This window comes from Salvelinus namaycush, chromosome 2 (genome assembly GCF_016432855.1).
Source record: "Salvelinus namaycush isolate Seneca chromosome 2, SaNama_1.0, whole genome shotgun sequence".
Classification (NCBI taxonomy): domain Eukaryota; kingdom Metazoa; phylum Chordata; class Actinopteri; order Salmoniformes; family Salmonidae; genus Salvelinus; species Salvelinus namaycush.
Window position 1 is genome coordinate 23,132,946 of NC_052308.1, and position 26,906 is coordinate 23,159,851.

At 45.3% G+C, this 26,906-nt stretch overlaps 1 protein-coding gene across 1 annotated transcript; it reads left to right on the forward strand.

Moving 5' to 3' along the window:
- The first annotated feature begins 11,660 nt into the window (after nt 1-11,660).
- Nucleotides 11,661-26,652, forward strand: LOC120060251 (host cell factor 1-like). Its single transcript, XM_039009425.1, has 28 exons — nt 11,661-11,781; nt 12,946-13,146; nt 13,792-13,940; nt 14,104-14,264; nt 16,249-16,457; nt 16,572-16,656; nt 16,786-16,892; nt 17,143-17,322; nt 17,460-17,690; nt 17,968-18,116; nt 18,219-18,398; nt 18,527-18,751; nt 19,155-19,259; nt 19,366-19,582; nt 19,669-19,799; nt 20,144-20,282; nt 20,425-20,636; nt 20,790-21,110; nt 21,258-21,699; nt 21,848-21,984; nt 22,205-22,457; nt 22,750-23,031; nt 23,150-23,244; nt 23,357-23,491; nt 24,045-24,230; nt 24,383-24,680; nt 24,821-24,887; nt 24,990-26,652. Exons 2-28 carry the CDS (start codon nt 12,951-12,953, stop codon nt 25,027-25,029), a joined length of 4,932 nt encoding a protein of 1,643 aa, XP_038865353.1. The 5' UTR covers nt 11,661-11,781; nt 12,946-12,950; the 3' UTR covers nt 25,030-26,652.
- The last annotated feature ends 254 nt before the right edge of the window (nt 26,653-26,906 follow it).

The window sequence follows — 26,906 nt, forward strand, 5'->3', positions numbered from 1 at the left end:
GCATCTGAGCAGCTTACCGATCGCTGCAGCTGTACACAGCCCATCTGTAAATAGCCCATCCAACAACCTACCTCATCCCCATATTGTTTTTATTTACTTACTTTTTTTTGCTCTTTTGCACACCAGTATTTCTACTTGCACATCATCATCTGCACATCTATCAGTAAAGTGTTTAATTACAATTTAGCAAATTCTTCGCTACTATGGCCTATTTATTGCCTTACCTCCTTACTCCATTTGCACAAACTGTATATAGATTTTTCTATTGTGTTATTGACTGTACTTTTGTTTATCCCACGTGTAACTCTGTGTTGTTGTTTTTTGTCGCACTGCTTTGCTTTATCTTGGCCAGGTCGCAGTTGAAAATGAGAACTTGTTCTCAAATGGCCTACCTGGTTAAATAAAGGTGAAATTAAAACAATTAAAAACAGACGGTAGGCAATTAAGGTCACAGTTATGAAAACTTAGGACACTAACCTTAACCATATCTACATGTACATACTACCTCAATCAGCCTGACTAACCGGTGTCTGTATGTAGCCTCGCTACTTTTATAGCCTCGCTACTGTATATAGCCTGTCTTTTTTACTGTTGTTTTATTTCTTTACCTACCTATTGTTCACCTAACACCTTTTTTGCACTATTGGTTAGAGCCTGTAAGTAAGCATTTCACTGTAAGGTCTACACCTGTTGTACTCAGCACACGTGACAAATAAACTTTGATTTGATTTAAAGAGGCCTTTCTACTGACTCTGAAAAATACAAAAGGAAAGATGCCCAGTCCCTGCTCATCTGTGTGAATGTGCCTTAGGCATGCTGCAAGGAGGCAGGAGGACTGCAGATGTGGCCAGGGCAAAAAATGGCAATGTCCGTACTGTGAGACGCCTGGGACAGCGCAACAGGGAGACAGGACGGATAGCTGATCGTCCTCGCAGTGGCAGACCATGTTTAACAACACCTGCACAGAATCGGTGTATCCGAACATCACACCTGCAGGATAGGTATAGGATGGCAACAACAGCTGCCCGAGTTACACCAGGAATGCACAATCCCTCCATCAGTGCTCAGACTGTCCGCGATAGGCTGGACTAAGGGCTTGTAGGCCTGTTGTAAGGCAGGTCCTCACCAGACATCACCGGCAACAACGTCGCCTATTGGCACAAACCCACCGTCGCTGGACCAGACAGGACTGGCAAAAAGTGCTAATCACTGACGAGTCACGGTTTTGTCTCACCAGGGGTGATGGTCGGATTCGCGGTTATCGTTGAATGAATGAGCATTATATCGATGCCTGTACTCTGGAGCGGGATCAATTTGGAGGTGGAGGGTCCATCATGGTCTGGGGCGGTGTGTCACAGCATCATCGGACTGAGCTTGTTGTCATTGCAGGCAATCTTAACGCTGTGAGTTACAGGGAAGACATCCTCCTACCTCATGTGGTACCCTTCCTGCAGGCTCATCCTGACATGACCCTCCAGCATGACAATGCCACCAGCCATACTGCTCGTTCTGTGCGTGATTTCCTGCAAGACAGGAATGTCAGTGTTCTGCCATGGCCAGTGAAGAACCCAGATCTCAATCTCATTGAGCACGTCTGGGACCTGTTGGATCGGGGGGGAGGGCTAGGTTCATTCCCCCCAGAAATGTCCAGCCACTTGCAGGTGCCTTGGTGGAAGAGTGGGGTAACATCTCACAGCAAGAACTGGCAAATATGATGCAGTCCATGAGTAGGAGATGCACTGCAGTACTTAATGCACCTGATGGCCACACCAGATACTGACTGTTACTTTTGATTTTGACTCCCCCTTTGTTCAGGGACACATTATTCCATGTCTGTTAGTCACATGTCTGTGGAACTTGTTCAGTTTATGTCTCAGTTGTTGAATCTTGTTATGGTCATACAAATATTTACACATGTTAAGTTTGCTGAAAATAAACGCAGTTGACAGTGAGAGGATGTTTCTTTTTTTGCTGAGTTTACCTCGTCACGACTTCCGCCGAAGTCGGCCCCTCTCCTTGTTCGGGCGGCGTTCGGCGGTCGACGTCACTGGCTTTCTAGCCATCGCCGCTCCATTTTTTATTTATACATTTATTTTGTCTTGTTCCCTGCACACCTGGTTTTCATTCCCCAATCACACCTCATGTATTTATTCCTCTGTTCCTCCTCATGTCTTTGTGTGAGATTGTTTTGTGTTACGTGTCTATGTTGACGCGCTTTACTGGTATGTGTTTATTCCGTGTTTTATTTCACGAGGTATGTTCTTGTGTTTATACAATATTATTGTGAAAAAGCGCATTTGCACTTTTGCATTGGCTGGAGGTTTCTCCTGCCTAAATAAAGTGTGCGCCTGTTCACAACTCTCTGCTCTCCTGCCTGACTCCGCCCCCAGTACGCATGCCATTGACACCTCTAAACAACATGAGAGTTCCAGATGGAATAGCATCAAAGACTATGGAGAACTCTCTAGGTGTAACAGGAATATTGTAACGGGATAAAAATTCCCCATAATTGAGTAAAACTCCTTCTGCATAAAAAAGTTGACTCACCAACAGGGTATGATTATTGAACCAGTTCTTAAAAAATATAGACTTGTTTCTATACAAAATATCCTTATTGTTCCAAATGAAATAAAAATTATGTTTATATATTAATGACCACGCTATGAATACTTGTCTATGAAAAGCAGATCATTTTGTAGGAATCCTTTCAACGTTATAGTTACAAAGTAACATAAAATTGAAGCCACCAAAATGGGAGAAGATTTAATGAGGGATGAAATTCCAAATTGAAGTTGGATTCTTTAAGAAATGTTTAGCCCAATTTATCTTAAAAGTATTCAAAGTAGGAAAATCTAAAAATTTGAGACCACCAAATTCATGTGTTCATAACAGATTTCCTAATATAATGTGTACGATTTTTCCAGATGAAGTTGAAAAGCATCTGGTCAACCGCTTTACCTATTTTGTTGTCAAGATAGGGACTGGGCTGCTTAAGTAAGTCTGGAGATACCTTCTGCTTTAGAAAGCAATACTCAACCTTTCAAGGATAAATCCCTCTGCAACCAATGGTTCAACTTCTTTTAGTTTTTTTCAATAATAGGTATGACATTTTATGGGCATCTTTCCTGTTGATCCTTCGAAACAGTAATCCCAAGGTATGTTACTTTTTCCTTGACTGGAATATTGCATATGGAGGGTATCACACAGTCTTTAACAACAAACAATTCACACTTATTAAGGTTTAGGCAAAGACCAGATGTTTTGGAAAGAATATGTATCACATCGACTGCTCTAGGAATTTGGTCAGCATCTTTCAAAAAGAGGGTGGTGTTATCAGCAAGCTGATTTATGAGAATATCTCTGTCAGCAATAGAGATCCTGTCACGATCGTCTTCGTGAGAGAGAGTGGACCAAGGCGCAGCGTGTGCAAAATACATCTCTTTATTTAGAAGAGGGAAAAACACGCAACGAACACTATTACAAAACGAAACAAACCAACAAACGATCGTGAAGCTAAAGACGTAAGTGCAATAACAAGCTACAAACGTACAACATAGACAACTACCCACAAAAGCCTACTGCCTATGGCTGCCTTAAATATGGCTCCCAATCAGAGACAATGAATGACAGCTGTCTCTGATTGAGAACCAATCTAGGCAGCCATAGACATAACTAGACAACTATACTCTACTCTGCCCCATACACATACAACACCCCATAGACACTACAAAACACATACATTCCCCATGTCACACCCTGACCTAACTAAAAAACATAAAGAAAACAAAGAATACTAAGGCCAGGGCGTGACAGATCCATTTATATCGCTGGATTTAACAGAAATTGTAAGAAGCTGGTTTGCAAGCAGGAAGAGGTAAGGCAAAATTGGGTAACCTTGCCTAATTCCTCTTTTCAAATCAAATCTAGGAGAAGTGCCATGCTTTAATTTAATGGAACTGTTCCCATTCATATAGAGTTTTAATAGTACTACAAAATAATTGCCCAAAACCAAATTTCTCAAGGGAGAGAAATAGAAACTCATGTTCCACTGTATCGAAGGCTTTATAAAAGTCTAAAAAGACAATAAAACTATCTTCGAAGATTAGATCAGAATAGTCAATAACACCAGTCGGATATTATTAGATATATGTCTATTCCTCAAGAAGCCAGATTGGGTTTCTTCTATAATTGAGTCCAATACTGCCTTTATTCTTTTTGCAAATATAGAGGCTAATATTTTGTAGTCGTTATTGAGCAGACAGATTTGGATGCCAATTATTGAGGAGAAGCAAGTCTTTCTTGGGCTTAGGTATTAATGTAATCAGACCTTGAGTCAAACTGGGAGGGAGAGCATTATTTGCAATGCTTTCAGAAAAGACCTCCAACAGAAATGGGGCTAACTGTTGAGAAAAAGTTTTGTAAAACTCAGTAGATATACCATCAGTCCCAGGAGACGTATTATTTTTCAGGTGTTCAATAGAATAAATGATCTCTTCACCTATAATATGGTCATTACACTGTTCCCTCTCAGCCTCCCCAATTGTTTTCACATCCCCCAGAGAGTCAAAGAAAAGAGTTGAGGAAACTTCACAATACTTAGAACTATATAAATTCCTGTAGAAGTTGCAACTAAAGTTAGAGATTAATTTGGGATCATCTGTGATGAGACCATGTCATGCCCTGGCCTTAGTTATCTTTGTTTTCTTTATTATTTTAGTTAGGTCAGGGTGTGACATGGGGGATGTATGTGTTTTGTATTGTCTAGGGGTTTTGTATGTTTATGGGGCAGTGTCTAGTCTAGGTGTATGTATGTCTATGGTTGCCTAGATTGGTTCTCAATTAGAGACAGCTGTCTATCGTTGTCTCTGATTGGGAACCATATTTAGGCAGCCATATTCATTGGGTAGTTTGTGGGTTATTGTCTATGTCTATGTGTAGTGTTTGTGTCAGCACTATTTGTTTATAGCGTCACGTTCGTTCATTTGTTGTTTTGTAGTTTTGTTTAAGTGTTCTTTATTATGTCGCTTAAATAAATATAAAATGTATTCACTTCACGCTGCGCCTTGGTCCTCCTCTCCTTCCACCGATGAAAGACGTGACAGAATAATCCACCAAACAAGGACCAAGCAGCGTGAAAGGGAGGAACAGCATTTGGTGGAAAAATGGACCCGGGAGAAGGATGAATGGAAAACAACCTGGGAGGAAATAGAGAGTTGGTCGATCGATCCAGGGAGAGTGCCGGAGCCCGCCTGGGATTCAATGGAACAGTGCGAGGAGGGATACAGGAGAATGGAGGAACGGAGACGATATTAAGGTACGCGGCTAGCACGGAAGCCCGAGAGGCAGCCCCAAGATTTTTTTTGGGGGGGGGGGGGGGCACACGAGGAGATTGGCTGAGTCAGGTAGGAGACCTAAGCCAACTCCTCGTGCTTACGGTGGGGAGCGTGTAACTGGTCAGGCACTGTGTTATGCAGAGATGCGCACGGTGTCTCCAGTGCGCTATTCTAGCCCGGTGCGCTCTATTCCAGCTCCTCGCATTGGCCGGGCTAGAATGGGCATCCAGCCAGGTAGGAGAGTGCCGGCTCAGCGCTCCTGGTCTCCAGTGTACCTCCTTGGACCAGGATATCCTGCGCCGGCTCTGCGTACTGTGAGTCTGCACAGCCCTGTGCGTCCTGTGCCAGCGCCCTGCATTTGCAGGGCAAGTAGAAACATCCAGCCAGGACGGGTTGTGTCAGCTCTACACTCCAGACCTCCAGTACGCCTCCACAGCCCAGTACGTCCTGTGCCTGCTCCCCGCACTCGCACTGAGGTGTGTCTCCCCAGCCCAGTACCACCAGTGCCAACACCACGCACCAGGCTTCCTGTGCGTCTCCAGAGTCCAGTATGCCCTGTTCCTCCTCCCCGCACTCGCCCTGAGGTGCGTGTTCCCAGCCCGGTACCACCAGTTCCGGCACCACGCACCAGGCCTACAGTGCGCCTCCAGGGTCCAGTATGCCCTGTTCCTCCTCCCCGCACTAGCCTTGAGGTGCGTGTCCTTAGCCCGGTACCACCAGTTCCGGCACCACGCACAAGGCCTACTGTGCGCCTCAGCAGGCCAGAGTCTGCCGTCTGCCCAGCGCCGCCTGCGCTGCCCGTCTGCCCAGCGCCGCCTGCGCTGTCCGTCTGCCCAGCGCCGCCTGCGCTGCTCGTCTGCCCAGCGCCGTCTGAGCCGCCCGTCTGTCCTGAGCCGTCAGAGCCACCCGTCTGTCCTGACCCGTCAGAGCCGCCCGTCTGTCCTGAGCCGCTAGAGCCGCCCGTCAGTCAGGAGCCGCTCGAGCCGCCCGTCAGTCAGGAGCCGCTAGAGCCGCCCGCCAGTCAGGAGCCGCCAGAGCCGCCCGCCAGTCAGGAGCCGTCAGAGCCGCCCGCAAGTCAGGAGCCGCCAGAGCCGCCGCCAGTCAGGAGCCGCCCGCCAGTCAGGAGCCGCCCGCCAGTCAGGAGCCGCCAGAGCCGCCCGCCAGTCAGGAGCCGCCAGAGCCGCCCGCCAGTCAGGAGCCGCCAGAGCCGCCCGCCCGTCAGGAGCTGCCAGAGCCGCCCGGCGCTGCCCCTCAGTCCGGCGCTGCCCCTCAGTCCAGAGCTGCCCCTCAGGCCGGAGCTGCCCCTCAGTCCGGAGCTGCCCCTCAGTTCGGAGCTGCCCCTCCGTCCAGTGGCGCCCTCTAGGATGGTCTTCAGTCCGGGACTCGCTGTAAGGGTCCCCGCTCCAGAGGCGCCACCAAAGCGGGTATTGACTATGGTGGAGTGGGGTCCACGTCCCGCACCCGAGCCGCCGCCGTAAGAAGGCCCACCCGGACCCTCCCCTTCTGTGTCAGGTTTTGCGGCCGGAGTCCACACCTTTGGGGGGGGGGGGGGGTACTGTCACGCCCTGGCCTTAGTTATCTTTGTTTTCTTTATTATTTTAGCTAGGTCAGGGTGTGACATGGGGGATGTATGTGTTTTGTATTGTCTAGGGGTTTTGCATTTTTATGGGGCAGTGTCTAGTCTAGGTGTATGTATGTCTATGGTTGCCTAGATTGGTTCTCAATTAGAGACAGCAGTCTATCGTTGTCTCTGATTGGGAACCATATTTAGGCAGCCATATTCATTTGGTAGTTCGTGGGTTATTGTCTATGTCTATGTGTAGTGTTTGTGTCAGCACTATTTGTTTATAGCGTCACGTTCGTTCGTTGTTTTGTAGTTTTGTTTAAGTGTTCTTTATTACGTCGCTTAAATAAATATAAAATGTATTCCCTTCACGCTGCGCCTTGGTCCTCCTCTCTTCCACCATCTAACAATCGTGACAGACCATTAGTATTTAATTGTTGAATTGTATTATTTTTGGAGCTGTATTTTTCTAACCTGAAAAAATAAGATGAATTTTGTTCAGCCTCCTCTAGCCACTTCTTCCTAGATCTGACAAAGGCTCCCTCTGCTTTCAGTTTATACATATCATCCAAGTTGTAGCTCAAACAGAACAGATTTGTTCTCCTCTGAGAGACTTTCAACAGATTTTTGAAGAAGAGAGGTGATCTTTGTAATTACACTTTCTTCTACAGCTCTCCTCGTCTTGGCAAGAATACTCCCATATTTTGTTAAATATTTTCCAACCTCATATTTAAAAAGCTCCCAGTTATTACTGTATGAATTGTCATTTATAGCTTTGTTCCAGAAGTGTGTAATTAAATTGTTTATCTCCATCTTGACTAACTCATCTTTTAATATAGAGCTATTAAGCTTCCAGTAGGATGCTCTGCCAAGGCCATTATCAGAGATAAAAAGTTTAATGTCAATATAAATAGCTCTATGATCAGTAAGGGGAGTGGCAAGGATGTTAACAGAAATACACTGTTAATAAAAACATTTAGACACCAGCCAAAAATATATGCATGATTGTCTGGAGCGTGCCTTATTACTCCAACTGAAAGACTTTGTCATTAGGAAACTTTACTCTCCAAATATCTATAATACCAAGCCTTTCCATAAACTGCCTCAAACTTGTATTCATAGAAGTGGACTGTCCCGGAGGCCATCTACGCTTTTCCAGAGATTCAAGTAACTGATTATTTTCAAGTTTGGAATTGTACCCATAAATGTTAGTAATAATAATAATGATGTTGTTACAGTTGATAAAAAGACAAAGTAAGTGACCAAAAGGGTCACAGTCGGAGTGCAAAATACTTCCATTGAAATTATTCTTTAGAGTGATAACTGCAGCAGAGTGTTCAGAACCATGAGAGAGCCTATACATAATTTCCCCACTGAGATCTCCAGAAGATGACGTTGGTAGAAACTGAATGAGACTCTTGAAAAAAGCATTGAGTGAAACTATAGACAACGACAAAGTGGAATATAGAACAGAAAGTATTACGAGCTAAACAACAATCTGTCACACCCTGGCCTTTGTTATATATATTTTCTTGATTAGTTTAGTTAGGTCAGGGTGTGACATGGGGGATGTTTGTGTGTTTTGTCTAGTTTAGGGTGTGTGTATTGTTTAGGGGGTTTTGTAGTATGTATGGGGTTGTGTTCAGTGTAGGTGTTTAGGAAAGTCTATGGTTGCCTGATTTGGTTCTCAATCAGAGACAGCTGTTTATTGTTGTCTCTGATTGGGAGCCATATTTAAGGCAGCCATAGGCTTTAGGTGTTTGTGGGTAATTGTCTATGTTGAACGTTAGTAGCTTGTGTGTGCACTTTCGTTAATATAGCTTCACGGTCGTTTATTGTTTTGTTAGTTTTGTAAGAGTGTTTCGTGTTAAGTCTTCGTCTAATAAAAGGAAGATGTATGTCTCTCACGCTGCGCCTTGGTCCGCTTATTATGACGATCGTGACAGAATTACCCACCAAACCAGGACCAAGCAGCGTGGAAAAAAGCAGCAGCAGCGATGTCAAGACTCCTGGACGTGGGAGGAAATCCTAGACGGGAGAGGACCCTGGGCACAGCCAGGGGAATATCACCGCCCCAAGGCAGAGATGGAGGCAGCACGGCGACACGGTAGGAAGCCCGAGAGACAGCCCAAAAAAATTCTTGGGGGCGGGCACTTGGAGCAGTCGGCGAAGTTGAGGGGTGAGTCTGAGATTGTCGAGGAGTTATTGGACAGATTGGAGGAGAGTGAACGAAGGGGAGATTATGAGACATTCGAGGAGTTGTTGACGAAATTGGAGGAGAGTGAAGAGAGAGAGCTGTTGGTTTGGCAGAGTATGCATGGCATTCTCTCTGAGGAGCGTGTTAGCTGTCCGATGCCACCTGTGTCAGTTCCTCGTACTGCGTCTGCCCAGCGCCATCTGAGCCATCCGTCTGCCCAGCGCCATCTGAGCCATCCGTCTGCCCAGCGCCATCTGAGCCATCCGTCTGTCCCGAGCCGTTAGAGCCGCCCGTCTGTCCCGAGCCATCAGAGCCGTCAGTCAGTCAGGAGCCGCCAGAGCCGTCAGCCAGCCATGAGCAGCCAGAGCCGTCAGCCAGCCATGAGCAGCCAGAGCCGTCAGCCAGCCATGAGCAGCCAGAGCCGTCAGCCAGCCATGAGCAGCCAGAGGAATGGGCCAAAATACCAGCAACAGTGTGTGAAAACCTTGTGAAGACTTACAGAAAACGTTTGACCTCTGTCATTGCCAACAAAGGGTATATAACAAAGTATTGAGATAAACTTTTGTTATTGACCAAATACTTATTTTCCACCATAATTTGCAAATAAATTCATTAAAAATCCTACAATGTGATTTTCTGGATTTTTTTTCTCATTTTGTCTGTCATTGTTGAAGTGTACCTATGATGAAAATTACAGGCCTCTCTCATCTTTTTCAGTGGGAGAACTTGCACAATTGGTGGCTGACTAAATACTTTTTTGCCCCACTGTATCTCGGTAGCCTATGTTGACCACCAGGCACAGTCTATGACTGTCCTCAAGGAGGAAGGTTGATTTCGGATCCGTTGATGAAAGCGTGCCCTCCGATTAAGTAAGCCGTTTTCCCATCTTTTCCCACAGCTGGCCACAGTTTCTCTCTCCTTTCTCTGTCTGCTTTCAAGAGGTCTTCAGCAAACCGCAGGTTGTTGTCGCGTAGGAAGGTATATTTCTTGGCTGCTTTCCAAGTGACATCCTTGTAGAACCGTGATGTGAACTGGAGAATGAAACCTCTGGGCTTGGAGTCACCCTGCCTTCTCGTGCCGAGGCGATGTACAGTGCCGACAACATCTGTTAGCTTAGCCTTCTCCTCAGGTAGGATAGCTCGGCAGACTTTGATGGTCTCTTGCCACACGTTCTCCCCATCTGCCTTGGAAACTCCATACAGTCTCAGATGCCACTGTCTGGAGTAGCTTTCGAGTTCCGCGATTCTTCTTTGACACAAGACCATCTTTCCCTCCTCCTTTTCAACACGATTTTCGATGTGGGCGACCTTCTTCTTAACATCCTTGATTTCCATGCATTCAAAGTCAACAGTTTTTGTTAAGCTTTCTATTTTCGTTGCGTTGTCGCCAAGCATTTTCTCTATGGCATCGGACCTTGCAGTGATGAGCCTGGAAAGAGTAGCAATAACATCATTATTGGCAGCGGCATCTGGAGCTGGAGGTTTGCTTGGGGTTATAGGCAAAGAAGGAAAATCCTCGTCTGACACGGTAAGTGTCATAGAGTCTGTCATGCCAGTATAGTTGTGGCAGTTGTCAATCAAAGCATTTGCCTCCTGTGTAACAACATTGGATGATGCCTGAGCATTGCTAGCTGAGGAGGTAGCCAAAGATCTCTCTTTCTGTCAGCACTCTGTTAAATTTTGGAAAATATCTTATTAAATCATCAATAAACTGGTGTTTTTAGCAAGCAAAGTATTAATTTGGTAGTTCAAAATAATACACTTTCACTATCTTTCAAAAGTTGGTATGCAGAGCTCGGTAGGAAGTGTGTGCTCAAGCTGCCGTCTTGGAGCCTTCCTTAGCTAAACAGGTGGGGCCCCTAACAGAACCCCACCTGACGTGTCGCCACTGTACTATACTAAAGACATAGTGTTTCCATAGCTAGGGCTGACAGTGAGGACTTGTGAAGAGCAGAATCAACAACCTCTGCATAATCAAACAAGTTGCATTGTGAGGCGGGTATTAGTTAGCCACTGTTTTAGCCTATGTATATGAACGCTGAAAAGTGCCAGTGGCCCGCTTTGGGTAAACCCTGCCTGGAAATGCGCCATGGCTTTGTCACTTATTGAAAGTGTGGGGGGGTACATGGCAATTAGCATCCACTGGGTTGTTGAATGGGACTGTATAGTCCCCAAAAATGAAATGTTCATAATGCACAGTTGATTTTGTGTTTTGTTACACGTAATTTAGGGAACACCAATAGCACATATCTTATATTTCTTTAATCGTGTACTAAACTGATAGAAATCTGCAATGAGTTTGTTGTGTAGGTCGCCATCTTTAGTAAGGGACAATGTAGCCTGTGCAAGTATGATAACTTCCAACGAGCTAAAGAAAATGTTTCCATGTCTAAATGTCCATGCCCATTTCAAATATCTCAACCGAAATGGTGTAGGTTGTTTTGAATTGAAAGTGCACGGTTAGTTTACTCTAATATGCATTAATTGGTACTGGTTCTATACCAGTCGCCATGTTTGTTTTGGGTGACGCCAAATCGCTGTATTTTCCTCCCCTTTTGGTTGTCAAGAAGATGGCAGCTTCCAGGCAGGCATGAGAGGGAATACTTAATCACAAATCGAATGAACTTGGACTAGTGATTCAAGAGTAGACCCTCAAATCATCTCATTGGAAATAGTGCGTCGAACGAAGTAAGTAATTCGTATTATGGACGTCAGGTTTTGTGACTAGGGGTTTTGTTGTGGCAGACTGCTCGGCCATTTTTCTTGAGGGAGCTTAAATGTAGGCCGATTTCACACGGCATGATAAATAACAACACTTTGTATGATATTGAATACAATTCGGCTTATTTGAATAAGATATGTTGAATTGCATTACGCTGGCTATATAATACATGTATATTTATCTAACTGAATTGCATGTAATCGGTGCATGACGCTGTACTAGTACCATTTCCTCGCAAGCTAACATTGTTAGCCAGCTGGCTACGTTAACCTAGCTAGTTAGCCATTACTCTATAGTGGACGCGCGGTTTTGTAATTGATGTGTTGCGAAAATTCCACATTTCAAGTGATGGTGTGCATCCGATTTGTATTCGATTCCTATTTAAAGGTGTATATAATGTTAATGTGAAGCAGAAGCGGCAACAGATTGAATGAATGTGTGACAATATGGCGACTCCCAGAGAAGCATGAAAATAGTAATCCACAGTAAACGGGTCTAATTACAAATGCTTTACGAGTATTTAATTGTGGTACACTTCATCCACAGATTTACCAATATGACTGTAGTGGGACATGGCTGGTGTACGTTCTTGATGAAGCAGTAGCTAAATTAAGGTTTCATCTAACACCGGTATTATTTGTCTTTTTCATTTGTATTCTCTTCCGCCATTTTTCAGACTGGCGGAGGTTTGTTTGGTTGTTACAAGATGGCGGCTCCCATGAGTGGCACTGATTAGTTCAGAGTTTTAACTGCAAAATGCTACGGCAAAAAAACATGACATTTAGAAGGAAATACAATACACCCTTGTTATACGTTGAGTTGTGGTGTCGAATACATATTTATAATTATCTTTAGTTAGTATTATGTGTATTGTGGTAATAATAGCCGGCTTTCCCCTTTTTGTGAAGCGTTAGTAAAATGGCTGCTTCCCTGGAGTTTACAATTACAATATTATTTTTCACATGCATCGGTTTTGGTCCCAGCAATCGATTGCATGTGCAGTCTTCACTTTGCAAAATGTGTCTTGTGTTTTGGCTTCACTTCGCAAGTATCAACAATAGACCTGATCAGAACTTGTCAATATTGTTTTGGAATGCTCTTTTAGCTGTATTATTTGTTTTCATCTGAAGAGGACATGACATTTCCTGGTTCAATGGTGTCTGGGACCACTGGCTCAACTCTGCAGCCACGATGGAAGCGGGTTCTAGGATGGTCTGGGCCTGTGCCTCGGCCAAGACATGGTCACAGAGCCGTTGCTATAAAGGAATTGATGGTGGTTTTTGGAGGAGGAAATGAAGGAATTGTGGATGAATTGCATGTCTACAACACAGGTAAGATAATTTAGCGGGAAATGTAGCCTGACATATTACCTGAGAAACTGTCGCCGTCTGGTGGTACAGAACTGAAGGCGTACAAATAAAAATGGCGCGCTGAAATAAAATGGACGACAGGAGTACTGTTTTGAACACTAAATGATTCTGTATCACATGTGCATGTTGTAATGGATGCACGCAATTTCTGTTCACATGACTACTGATATTTTCCTGAGTAGGAAAGTTAGTTAGGACTATTTGAACATTTTGTTCACAAGAAAGACAGTGGATTGCAGCAATTCCCATGTTTTATGATAGTGTGACTCATGTAGTCAATTTGGACAGCTATACATTCTTCTTATTGTCTATGTTTGTTTAGTTTTTATGAGGGAGAAATTATATTACAATTGACATTTCAGTTGTTGTTTTTCATCTTTGGGTTATTTCAGATATAAGTACAATGTATAGAATATACAACATGCACTTCTCAGGTGACAGACCTGGCCTGAAGATGCAGGCTGCATTTGTCAGAGATGCTTGGATCGTGCTCAAGTAAATATTTACTCAAAGAGCGTTTGCTTCACACCTCACATCATAGGCCAACGTAGCACTTGACCACCCAACACTGTCACACACAGACTAACATCTACTTATTTAATCTAGCGACAAACCAATGGTTTATCCCTGCGGTTCGTGGTGATATTCCCCCTGGATGTGCTGCATACGGTTTTGTTTGTGATGGCACCCGGCTTCTGGTGTTTGGTGGAATGGTGGAATATGGAAAATACAGCAACGATCTCTATGAGCTACAGGTAATAGAATGCTTACAGCACACTCTCGCTCTAAACATTGGTAGCAATAAAACCAGAGCTAAAATGGCTGTCTTTAAGTACTTATGAATAGATGATTATGTTTACTGGATTACAGCATGCTATTGTCTTTTGCAATTTTTCTTGTATGCTTTTTCTTGCTCAGGCCAGCAGATGGGAATGGAAAAAGTTAAAAGCTAAGTCTCCCAAAAATGGCCCACCTCCCTGTGCTCGACTTGGCCACAGTTTCTCTCTGGTGGGAAACAAGTGCTTCCTGTTTGGAGGGCTGGCTAATGACAGCGAGGACCCCAAAAACAACATCCCTAGGTACAGTTGCCGTAAGAAGGAGACGTGAAATGTGACCAATGTGACAGGAAAAACCGATGGGGCGGGAGGTAGCCTAGCAGTTAAAAGGTTTGAATCCCTGAACCGACTAGGTTAAATATTTGCTGCTGTGCACTTGAGCAAGGCACTTAACCCCAATTGCTCCTGTAAGCCACATGATTAGAGACTCTGCTAAATTACTAAAATGTAAATGCTATGAAATGGTTTGTAGTAAGCACTGCTTGACTTGGGCAGGAGCTCACTCGAGCTGAGTACCGGCTCCTCAAATATTATACTGCTTGAGCGCCTGTTCCTCTTATAGAATATTATCTCGAAAGTATTGTGGAGCTCCTGCACCTAAATATAAACATTACCAGCACCCAAAATGAGCACCGGCACCTACACTACCAGTCAAACGTTTTAGAAAACCTACTCATTCAAGAGTTTCTTTATTTTTACTTTTCTACATTGTAGAATAATAGTGAAGATATCAAAATTACGAAATAACACATGGAATCATGTAGTAACCAAAAAAGTGTTCAACAAATCAAAATATATTTGAGTTTCTTCAAATAGCCATATTTTGCTTTGATGGCAGCTTTGCACACTCTTGGCATTCTCTCAACCAGCTTCACCTGGAATGCTTTCCCAAAAGTCTTGAAGGAGTTCCCACATATTCTGAGCACTTGTTGGCTGCTTTTCCTTCACTCTGCGGTCCAACTCATCCCAAACCATCTCAATTTGGTTGATGTCAGGGGATTGTGGAAGCCAGGTCACCTGATGCGGCTCTCCTTCTTGGTCAAATAGCCCTTACACAGCCTAGAGGTGTGTTGGGTCATTGACATGTAGGGGGGAAAATGATCGTCCCACTAAGCCCAAACCAGATGGGATGACGTATCGCTGCAGAATGCTGTGGTAGACATGCTGGTTAAGTGTACCTTGAATTCTAAATAAATCACAGTGTCACCAGCAAGCACCCCTACACCATAACACCACCACCTCCATCCTTTACGGTGGGAATTACACATGCAGAGATCATCCGTTCACCCACACCACATCTAACAAAGACATGGCTCTTGGAACCAAAAATCTCAAGTTTGGACTCCAGACCAAAAGACAAATTTCCACCGGTCTAATGTCCATTGCTCGTGTTTCTTGACCCAAGCAAGTCTCTTCTTGTTGGTGTCCATTAGTAGTGGTTTCTTTGCAGCAATTTGACCATGAAGGCCTGATTCATACAGTCTCCTCTGAACAGTTGATGTTGAGATGTGTCTGTTACTTGCACTCTGTGAAGCATTTATTTGGGCTGCAATTTCTGAGGCTGGTAACTCTAATGAACTTATCCTCTGCAGCAGAGGTAACTCTGGGTCTTCCATTCCTGTGGCGATCCTCATAAGAGCCAGTTTCATCATAGCGCTTGATGGTTTTTGCGACTGAACTTGAAGAAACTTTCAAACTTATTTTTTTCCCAAAATGTTCCTGATTGGCTGACCTTCATGTCTTCAAGTAATGATGAACTATCGTTTCTCTTTACTTATTTGAGCAGTTCTTGCCATAATATGGACTTGGTCTTTTACCAAATAGGGCTTTCTTCTGTATACCCCCCTACCTTGTCACAACACAACTGGCTCAAATGCATTAAGGAGGAAAGACATTCCACAAATTCACTTTTAAGAAGGCACACCTGTTAATTGTAATGCATTCCAGGTGACTACCTCATGAAGCTGTTTAAGAGACTGCCAAGCGTGTGCAAAGCTGTCAAGGCAAAGGGCGGCTATTTGAAGAATCTCAAATATAAAATATATTTTGATTTGTTTAACCCTTTTTTGGTTATTACATGATTCCATGTGTTATTTCATAGTTTTGATATGTAGAAAATATTAAAAATAAAGAAAAACCCTTGAATCAGTAGGCGTTCTATTACTTTTGACCTGTTGTGTATTTCAGCGATTGGAAAGACATTTTGACTGAAATCTCTCATCACTAGATACCTGAATGATCTGTACACCCTGGAGCTTCGTGCTGGCTCCAGTGTTGTAGGCTGGGATATACCAATTACTTACGGCGTTTTGCCACCTCCTCGCGAGAGCCACACTGCTGTAGTGTACACAGAAAAGGAGAGCAAGAAATCTCACCTGATCATCTATGGAGGGATGAGTGGCTGCCGTCTGGGAGATCTATGGACTCTTGACATTGGTAGGCTCCTGAGTTAACAGTATTACCAAATTATTAACAGTGAACCCTTTGACATGACTGATTCATTAGAGTAAGAGACAATGTATTTTCTAAATGATCTTGCTCTGTCTGCAGACACCCTGACCTGGACCAAGCCATCGGTGAATGGCACAGCACCTCTGCCCAGGAGTCTCCACTCTGCCATCACCATCACAAACAAGTGAGTTCTCCCAGAATACCTGTTGAAATGATCAATTCAGTGTCTGGGATAACAATCGGTTAAATCTCTCAGCAGTAACCTATTTGGTTACTGCTTGCTTCTGATTTCTTTGTCTGCCTCTCATTGTAGGATGTTTGTTTTTGGGGGATGGGTTCCCCTGGTTATGGATGACGTGAAGGTGGCAACACATGAGAAAGAATGGAAGTGCACAAACACTCTGGCCTGCCTAAATCTTGGTTTGTCTTCCCCATTTTCAGTTATTAGTGCTAGTACTTGCATTTAACCTTACATACTGTCGAGTAATGTTTATCTAGATTTGTGCATTATGAACTGACCTACTTCAACAAGCTCATTCTGAGTGAAAACATTCACTGTGACATTTCTAGGTATCCCCCTTTCCATTGATAAATGGCAGTGTCGCCTGGTGGTCAAATTATATTACTGTCAGAAAATAAGATTGAACCCTCATGATCCTTTTTACCCCAGACTCCATGGCCTGGGAATCAGTGTTGATGGATACCTTGGAGGACAATATCCCAAGGGCCCGGGCAGGACATTGTTCTGTGTCCATCAACTCTAGGTTGTATGTCTGGAGTGGCCGTGACGGTTACCGTAAAGCATGGAACAACCAAGTCTGCTGTAAAGACCTCTGGTACCTTGAGACAGGTGAGTCACCTTTATTTAGGTAATTTACTCTGATAAAGCAAACCCACATTATTTGCTCAACTGTGCTATTGGTAATGCTTACTCTGCTTCTGTTGATTGTTTATAAGAAATGTGACCATTTTGTCTTTTGGTTACAGAGAGGCCACATGCTCCCTCGAGAGTGCAGCTTGTCCGTGCCAACACCAACTCCCTGGAGGTGAGCTGGGGCGCTGTGTCCACCGCAGACACCTACCTGCTGCAGCTACAGAAGTACGATATCCCAGCTGCCGCTGCTGCCACCTCCCCGGCCCTCACCGCCACCTCTTCTCTACCAGGGAACTTGCCCAAAAGCCCAGCTGCTCCCTCTGCTCAGAACCTACCACACACAGGTATCACTATGGTGCCCCAAGTTTCCTCCCCTACTATCCTTCCCAACATCCCCAGAAGCCCGCAGACTGCCTCCACAGCTCGTGGGCCAGTTAAAACCATGCATGTCCTACTTGTTCTATGGAGGTTGTTCGTACCAATTTGTGGACTATTGTCACAAATAATTTGCATTGTTCTCTTCTACAGCCCATTGTATTTCAATAATCATAGCCCAAAATGGTATGTAAAAAGAAGGCCTTGGGGGCTCTATACTGAACATTTATTCTGTTCATTTGACAGCAATCTTGAAGGTTGCAGCCCCTCAGTCTGGCACGGGTACCTCCCTTGTCACTGTGCGAGCCAACCAGGCTGTGAAATCCCCTGTCACTGTAACATCACTTCCTCCAGTGGTTCAGATGATGGTTCCTGCCCAGATTGCCCAAGGAACGGTATTTACAGTTGTGAATTGGTTTGGTTATTCAAGGATAAAAAGTTGTCGAGTAATGCCAAGAGAGTATTGTCTCACTCAAGACTATTTGTTTTCCTTTAAGCCAATCGGCAATAGCCCTCAGATGAGTGGCATGGCAGCTTTGGCTGCAGCTGCAGCAGCCACACAAAAGATCCCGCCCTCTTCAGGCACTGTGCTCAACATTCCAGCAGGTGCCACCCTTGTCAAAACCATGGCTGTCTCCCCTGGCTCCACCACAGTCAAGATGTCATCTCCTCTCATGGTAAGACTCATAAAATATTGGTCTGTGAAAATGAAACTCGCTGGCAGAATGTATGGGTTTGTCAGGCAGTCTCTGTCAAGGCCCAATTTAGAATTGACACCTTAACATTTTGTATTTTCTGCTTCCAGGTCAGTAACCCAGCCACTCGCATGCTGAAGACTGCTGCAGCTCAGGTGGGCACAGCGACTGTATCGTCACCCAACTCGCCCAACCGACCCATCATCACTGTGCACAAGTCAGGCACGGTCACCGTAGCCCAGCAACACCAGGTGGTTACCACCATGGTGGGAGGAGTAACCAAGACAATCACCCTGGTCAAGAGCCCCCTTACTATGGGAGGCAGCGGCACTCTGGTGAGAGAACTTGACAGGAACAGGAAGGGAGTACAGGGAGAAGGCTGTGTGAGAAATGTCTCTCCTTATACACGATCCCACTTAAGGATTTTATATGCATGCCATGAACTGAGAAATAGTTTGGCACACTTTGATTTCTTTTTTTGGTCTTCCACCTGTGTTCATATGACTCTTATATGGCCTAGGCATGAACCCATTATAGAAGATGTGGCTGTGGAAAACTCAGAGAAGGAACAGCTTGAGTTCATAGATCTGCATAACTGTCTGGGTCAGTTAGCATGGAGTAATGTAGCTATCCACACTCACAGTTCAGTTGTTCACATGAGACACTGATCTCCTGACGCTAAGTACTGTGATGTTTTCTGGTGACTCATAAACTTGAGTCTCTCTCCTATGTCAGCAGATTTCCAGCCTTGGCAAGATGATATCTGTGGTACAAACCAAGCCAGTGCAGACATCAGCTGTTACAGGCCAGGCTTCCACTAACCCTCTATCACAGCTCATACAGGTCAGCTATCTTCATGAGTGCAGGAAAAGGAGCTAACTAATCCGCAATGGACAGGCTCAGCCGGCTTTCTGTTGATCATGTTCATAATCCACTTTGTCTCCCATAGACTAAGGGTTCTCTCCCTGCCGGCACCATACTGAAGCTGGTGACTTCAGCAGATGGCAAGCCCACCACCATCATCACCACGTCGCAGGCAGGGGGCACAGGGAACAAATCCACCATCCTGAACATCAGCGGCATGTCGCCCACCACAACCAAACAGGGCACCACCATCATCAAGACCATCCCTATGTCTGCTATTATGAACCAGCCTGGAGCCACAGGTCAGAACCCAATGGCTACATGTTTCAGGGACAATACAACGGGAGCATATGCTGACAGGTATTATTCTTCTTTGTTTTGATAACAGTGACCAGCAGCACAGGGAAGATGCCCTACACCATTCTCACCTCCAAGATGATGACCACTGGCACTCCAGGCAAAATCATCACTACCATGCCTAAGCTTGGCACTGCAACTGGCCAACAGGGGCTGACACAGGTACCTCACAGGAATTTCCCTTACAACCTCTTGTAGCAGATGCATATTATTTATATGAATTGTACAATATTTATAGGTGTTGAAGATGTTTCACAGTTTTTACATTTGGGCACTTTCCATTTTAAATATCACATGGCATTTATATTTAGTCTCATACGATACATCTCGTACAGCAAGGCCTTTTGGAGCAGTTGAAATGCTTGAGTAGTTCTGGGGACTAAATTAGGATCTGCTCTGATTGATGCTACTAATACATTTGGCTCTATCAAATGTCTTGCCCCAGTAGAGGAGTTTTATAGTGCCCCCTAGCCTCTCAATTATACCTCCCCCTTGGTGGTTTTAAGGTGGTTTTGAAGGGCGCTCCGGGCCAACCTGGCACCATTCTGCGCACTGTACCCATGGGTGGAGTCCGACTCGTCACCCCGGTTACGATGACTTCTGTCAAGCCCAATGTAACTACACTGGTCGTCAAGGGAACAACTGGTATGGATGACATTTCATAATTACTCCTTGATTGAAGATGGCAAATGGTCTGTTCAATTAATAAGTATGCAGTAAAAGAAATTCAGGCCACGTTCCATCTAGCTGTCTGCCCTTTGAGTTAGTGATTTATTTGTTCCCCAAGGTATCACCACCCTGGGGACAGTCACAGGCACTGTCTGCTCCAGCCTGGCAGGGGGCAGTGTAGCCAGTGCCAATGCCTCTCTGGCAGCTCCCATCACCACCCTGGGCACCATCGCCACCCTGCCCAGCCAAGTCATTAACCCCACGGCCATCACTGTGTCAGCGGCCCAGGCCAGTCTGACCACAGTCACTACCCTGTCCACCTCCACCATGGTAAGACAGCTAGGGGCTATTCTTTATACAGAAATGTAGATGTAGCTCCAATTTATGTTTTTGAGAATTGGAACATGAAATGTCATGCTGCCCTATGTGGAGCACTTTTTTAATGGGTTTTCTCAGTCAATAGCTGATATTCTCTCATTGCAGTCGGTGAACCAGCCAACCCAGGTGACTCTAATCACCACCCCCAGCGGGGTTGAAGCTCAGCCAGTGCAGGACCTGCCCCTGTCCTTCCTGGCCTCCCCCACCTTTGAGCAGCCCTCCACTGAGGCCGGGGATGCCCCTGGTACTGTCACCATGGTCTGCTCCAACCCACCCTGTGAGACCCACGAGACAGGAACCACCAACATGGCCACCACTGCGTCTGCTAACATGTCAGTGTGCTCCAACCCTCCCTGTGAGACCCACGAGACTGGAACCACCAACACCGCAACGACCTCTTCCACCAACATGGGAGGGGCAATGAGGGTGTGTACAAGCCCTCCGTCAGAGACCCATGAGACGGGCACCACTAACACCTCGACCACCGCCCACTCCATCATGGGAACTAACAAAATGGATACTGTCCAGAGTAGCTCATCTCACACCCCATCTCTGTACTCCTCTACCCCTCAGACAACCACCTCTGCTTACCCCGGAACCGCCACAGGCAACCAGGGACCAGAGAACCTGTGTACCGGCACCACCTTCACCCCCGCCACAGCACGCTCTAACATGGGCTCAGCCCAGACCGGCACTGTGCAGAGTCCCAATCAGCCAGCCGTGGGCCTTACAGTTTGCTCTAACCCACCCTGCGAGACACATGAAACGGGCACAACCAACACTGCCACTCAGTCCTCGTCCGACATGGGTAACGGGCAGACTAGCACTGTGCAGAAAGTGTGCTCAAACCCACCCTGCGAGACCCACGAAACGGGGACCACCAACACCCCATCCCAGGCCAGTTCCAACATGGCTGGGAACCAGACAGGAACAGTGACGGTGCAGGGGGTGTGTTCAAACCCCCCCTGTGAAACCCACGAGACTGGCACCACCAACACGGCAACTACTGCCACAGGTAGTATAACGCTAGAATACATACTTGTTGTTTTCAGTGTTTTTATTTTAAAAAACAGGATCATGTTTTAGGGTTATTTCATGGACTGTGTTAAACAGGATCATGTTTTAGGGTTATTTCATGGACTGTGTTAATGCGTGTCCTACAGCAGATGGAGCAGACGGTGGCACCAGCAGTACAGAGACTCCCTCCACTACTGCATCAGGAACAACCCCAGCCACCATCCAGAGCAGAGCTATCACTACTGTGACCCAGTCCACACCAGCCCCAGGGCCCTCAGTACCTGTAAAAGAACCACTAATAATACTTTGCCAGTCTAGACTACTGATGCACTAGCAATTTCAGAATTGTCATGCTACGGGTTTAGTTATAAATCACACACTGGCATGGTTAGGCAAATTATCAGCAACTAATGCCAAAAATAAATGCATTATATGGACAATTCAGTCATCTTGGCCATTTTAAGAATTTGCACTCTTGCTAACTTCTACCCTTGTATCTCCAGTCCATTTCTTTGATCACTGAGGGTGCAGCAGTTTCCACAGAAGAGCCCATGCAGACTGATGCGGCCACAGAGGGGGGAGACACCGCTATGGAGACTGGGCTGCCCCCAGAGCTGATGTCAGAGGGACAGATAGGAACAGGTCTGTCTGCAGAGGAGCTGGCTGCGACTGCAGCAGCACAGGCTGCAGCCACTGAGGAGGCCCAGGCCCGGGCCATCCAGGCAGTTCTCCAGGCAGCACAGCAGGCTGCCATGAGTAAGTATGGCCCTCAGATTGTTGGTAAATTATAGAGATGAATTTCAAGACTTTACATGTGTGTGAAGACAACCGCTCCCCATTTACATTTTGGTAATTTAGCAGACACTCTTATCCAGAGCGACTTACCAAAGCAATTAGGGTTTAGTGCCTTGCTCAAGGGCACATCGACAGATTTTCCACCTAGTCAGCTCAGGGATTCAAATGGCCCAATGGTCTTGAACCGCTAGGCTACCTGCCGCCCCAACTGCCGTAGTCTCACAATCAAAATGTACGTTCTCTGCATGCATAGACGAGGGTGATTCTGGCTCGGACGGACAGCAGACCACCACAATCCCCATCGTTCTGACCCAGCAAGAGCTGGCGGCCCTGGTCCAGCAGCAGCAGCAGCTCCAGGAGGCTCAGGCCCAGGCTCAGGCCCAGCAGCAAGGAAACGCCCAAGCCCTGCCCACTGAGGGCCTGGCCCCCGCAGACAGCCTGAATGACCCCACGTCTGAGAGCAACGGACACAACGAGATGGCTGCAGCCGTTTCCAGCGCTGTGGCGTCACTGCTGCCGCGCACCTCCACGGAGAGTAAGTCTTTCTATATATATATATATATATATATATATATATATATATTTCTTTCTTACTGCTAGTGTTTTTCCAGGTCCTAACTTGACCTCTCTCTTGTGTCGTATTGACTCTGCAGCTCTGGCCCCCTCAAGCACATTTGCTGTTTCCAGTCCAGCCAACCTGCAACCTGCAGCTTCTCTAGCAGAGGTTGCCAATGGCATCGAGGGCAGGGTGAGTACCAATATTGGACCTGTTTTTATCCTGCCAGTTTGATGATCAGAATTTGAGAGGAACGTTGAATGGCATAGCATGTTCTAACTCCCTTTTTGTCTCTGTCATACAGAAGCTAAACCCTCAACCAGCCAATATCAAGACACTTGTAAAAAAAGAGAACCAGTGGTTTGATGTTGGAATTGTTAAGGTGACAAACATGGTGGTCACACACTTCTTCATCCCAGGGGATGATTCTCAAGTAGAGGTAAGCCTCAAAGATGGATTCATCTCCCGAGTGTCACAGTGGTCTAAGGCACTGTATCGCTGTACCTGAGGCATCACTACAGACACTGGTTCGATCTCAGGCTGTGTAACAACCGACCATGACCGGGAGTCCCATAGGGCGGTGTACAATTGGCCCAGCGTCGTCCAGGTTAGGGAAGGGTTTGGCCAGGGGGGCTTTACTTGGTTCGTCGCTCTCTTGTGACTCCTTGTGGCGGGCCGGGTGCCTGCAGGCTGACTCCGGTCGTCAGTTGAACAGTGTTTCCTCCGACACATTGGTGCAGCTGGCTTCCAGTTTAAATGGCCGGTTGTTAAGAAGCCAGGTTAGGCGGGTCATGTTTCGGAGGAAGCATGACTCGACCGTCACTTCTCCCTAGCCTGTTGGGGAATTGCAGCGACGAGACAAGATCGTAATTGGATATCACGAAAATGGGGAGAGAAAGGGGGTGATTTTTTTATTTTTATGGATGGATTCATGCCTTTATGGCTTAGAGATCGGTGAGTTTGCTGCAGCACCAACGATGTGTGTGTTGTAGGATGACTCGGGCGCCATTCCAGACTATAACCAGATGAAGAAAATGGAGCTGCAGCCTGGCACAGCTTACAAGTTCCGTGTTGCTGGCATCAATGCTTGTGGTCGTGGTTCCATCTCAGAGATCTCTGCTTTCAAGACCTGTCTACCAGGCTTCCCCGGAGCACCTTGTGCCATCAAAATCAGCAAGGTAAAACTATGCAAATTAGTCATGAAACAATTACTGTATTAGAACACCCTTGACAAATCACAAGTTGTCAACTTTTTCTAGGTTTGATGGAATGTTGATGGTATTTTTGCTGGTTTTGCATTAAAACAACAGTTCCATCTTTTCCCCCTCAGAGCCCAGATGGTGCCCACCTCACCTGGGAGCCTCCTTCGGTGACATCAGGGAAGATCATTGAGTATTCTGTGTACCTGGCCATCCAAAGCACCCAGACAGCCGAGCCCAAGACCTCCACCCCAGCCCAGCTGGCCTTCATGCGGGTGTACTGTGGGCCCAACCCCTCCTGTCTGGTGCAGTCCACCAGCCTTTCGAACGCCCACATAGACTACACCACCAAGCCCGCCATCATCTTCCGCATTGCCGCGCGCAACGAGAAGGGCTATGGCCCTGCCACACAAGTCCGATGGCTGCAAGGTGGGCAGACTGATTTTTTTAGAAATTCTGCTGTTCAACAAAATAGAGCAGCGTCTTGTCAATCATAATTATGGTTGTACTTGATTGGGTTGTGTTTTTAAGTACGGTTTCTCTTGAATGGATTTCTCCCCCCTTTTCAGAGTCCAGCAAAGATGGCGCCTCGGCAAAACCTGCCCCAAAAAGACCAGCAGTGTCCTCACCTGATGTGTAAGTACCTGGTTCCATCTAGCCTACATTACATCACTCACTGGTCACTCGACAATGGCAAATTATCTTAAAAATAAATGTTTTGCTTTGTCTGCACTGCAGTAAGGCTGCTGGTCAAAAGAAAGCAAGAACGGACCAGTGAGATGGCCCAGATGGCCCCCCCCCCCCTACTCGTTGTCCTTTTTGAACAGGAAGACTTCATCCTCATCCTGGCTTCACCCCATCTACGAGTTGACCCACAACCAGCCAGCAACATAAGCAAAATGGCAGCAGAAACCCTAGATGAAAATCAACAAGAGAGAGAGTTCTGTAGGCAAGACTATTTTTTTTGTAGAGCAACACAAATTAAAAAAGCACATTATAGCTTTTACTTCATTAGTCTTTTTTGTTTATTTTCTTTGCTTTCCCCCTAGCTACTTTTATTATACATCTTTTTGGCTAGTTTCAGTAGTTGTAGAGAAACATTTGCAGCATCACAAGCTGTGAGCCGGCCTGAGCTTAATGTTACTTTTATTTTTGCATATTTGGGGGGTGTAGAGAGAGAGACTACATGAGATGATGTACAGTTTGAGCATGTGCTGAACAGGAGGCAGTGTTGGTTTAGATGGGAGGAACCATCAAAACGGAAAAACAAAGCACTTGTCCTCAAAAGGGGAAATGTTTTCCCTCAAGCAGAAATGTTCTTCAATTAAGAAACCAATATATACAAACATCATACTGGACTCCAGTCTCCTGGTAATCTCATCACTGTGCTTTTGCCCCGAGATGAGGACTGATGGCTCTGAAGTAGAGAAAGGATTTAATGACAAAGGAAGACATTTGTAGAGGAACAGAGACTTTGCTAAGACTGAGACTTGCAGCATACACACAACAAATATTGCAAAATCTTCCCAAAAATGTTGTAAGCGATGATGCAGATCTTTGTGTAGTTTATTTTTCTATTTTTTAAGCTTTTCCCTGTGTCTATCACCATGCATTTTTAAAATGTAAACTACTTTTATTTGTTTAGTTTATTATTGTTCATCCCCATAGTTCAGGTGTTTGTGGGAAGAGGGGTGGCAGTGCTGAGGTAGGCACTATATTTTAAAATATTTGTTTTGATCAGTTGTATGTTCTTGTTGTGTCAGAGTGTATGGAAAAAATTAAGGCTTTTGTATTTGTGCTGACTAGGACCGCAAATGTAATAGGACTGAAGGGTATTTGAAACAGACCCGTGGAGAGGAGTGCATTTTGTTAACTACATCTTCCAATGTTTGTGTCGCTGTGTGTACAGCGACACAAACATGGACAATTTAATGAAGAAAAATATTTTCAGTCCCACATTCCTTCCTTCCCACCCCAATACACCACCTTTCCAATTAGTAATCTGTATACGCTTTGCTTTTGGGGTCATTAATTTGAGTACCCTAAATTTATTTTAGACCAAGAAAGAATATATTTGGAGACTTTAATTCCTTATACTGTTGCGGAAGATGTATGTGAAACCACCAAATAAAACATGTATTACATTTTTTTAGGCTCTGTATTTGACCAATTACAGAAGTGAGATGTGCAAGTTATTTCTGAGAAGTTTACCTGTATGTCTTTAAATTGGTATGTCTTGGTGGGAAGGAAGATGAATATCCAGAGTTTGGACTCACTTGTAAATTAGTTCTTCCATAGCAAGAATAAAATATATTTGCCTTTTATACAATTACCTGTACCAAAAAGTTTTTACATGTTTGTCATCTCTCGATTGCCTTTTGTGTCATGACTTATATAAAAATTAAAAAAATGGTGTGTGTGTGTATATATATACTGTCTCCCTGATCAATTGCTATGACTTGCTTTGTTAAACAGATTTGCTCAAAATCACATCAAGGTGCATTACCAGTACCAAAATATTTATTCAGGAACAATCAACCCATGGAGTTTTATAGAGAGGGAAGTCTTGGAGTGGTAATGACTGTATTCATTAGTTTGTAAAATAAAGATCGTTTTCAGAATGGAAATAGCCAGATTGGGTAATGAAGCCATGGG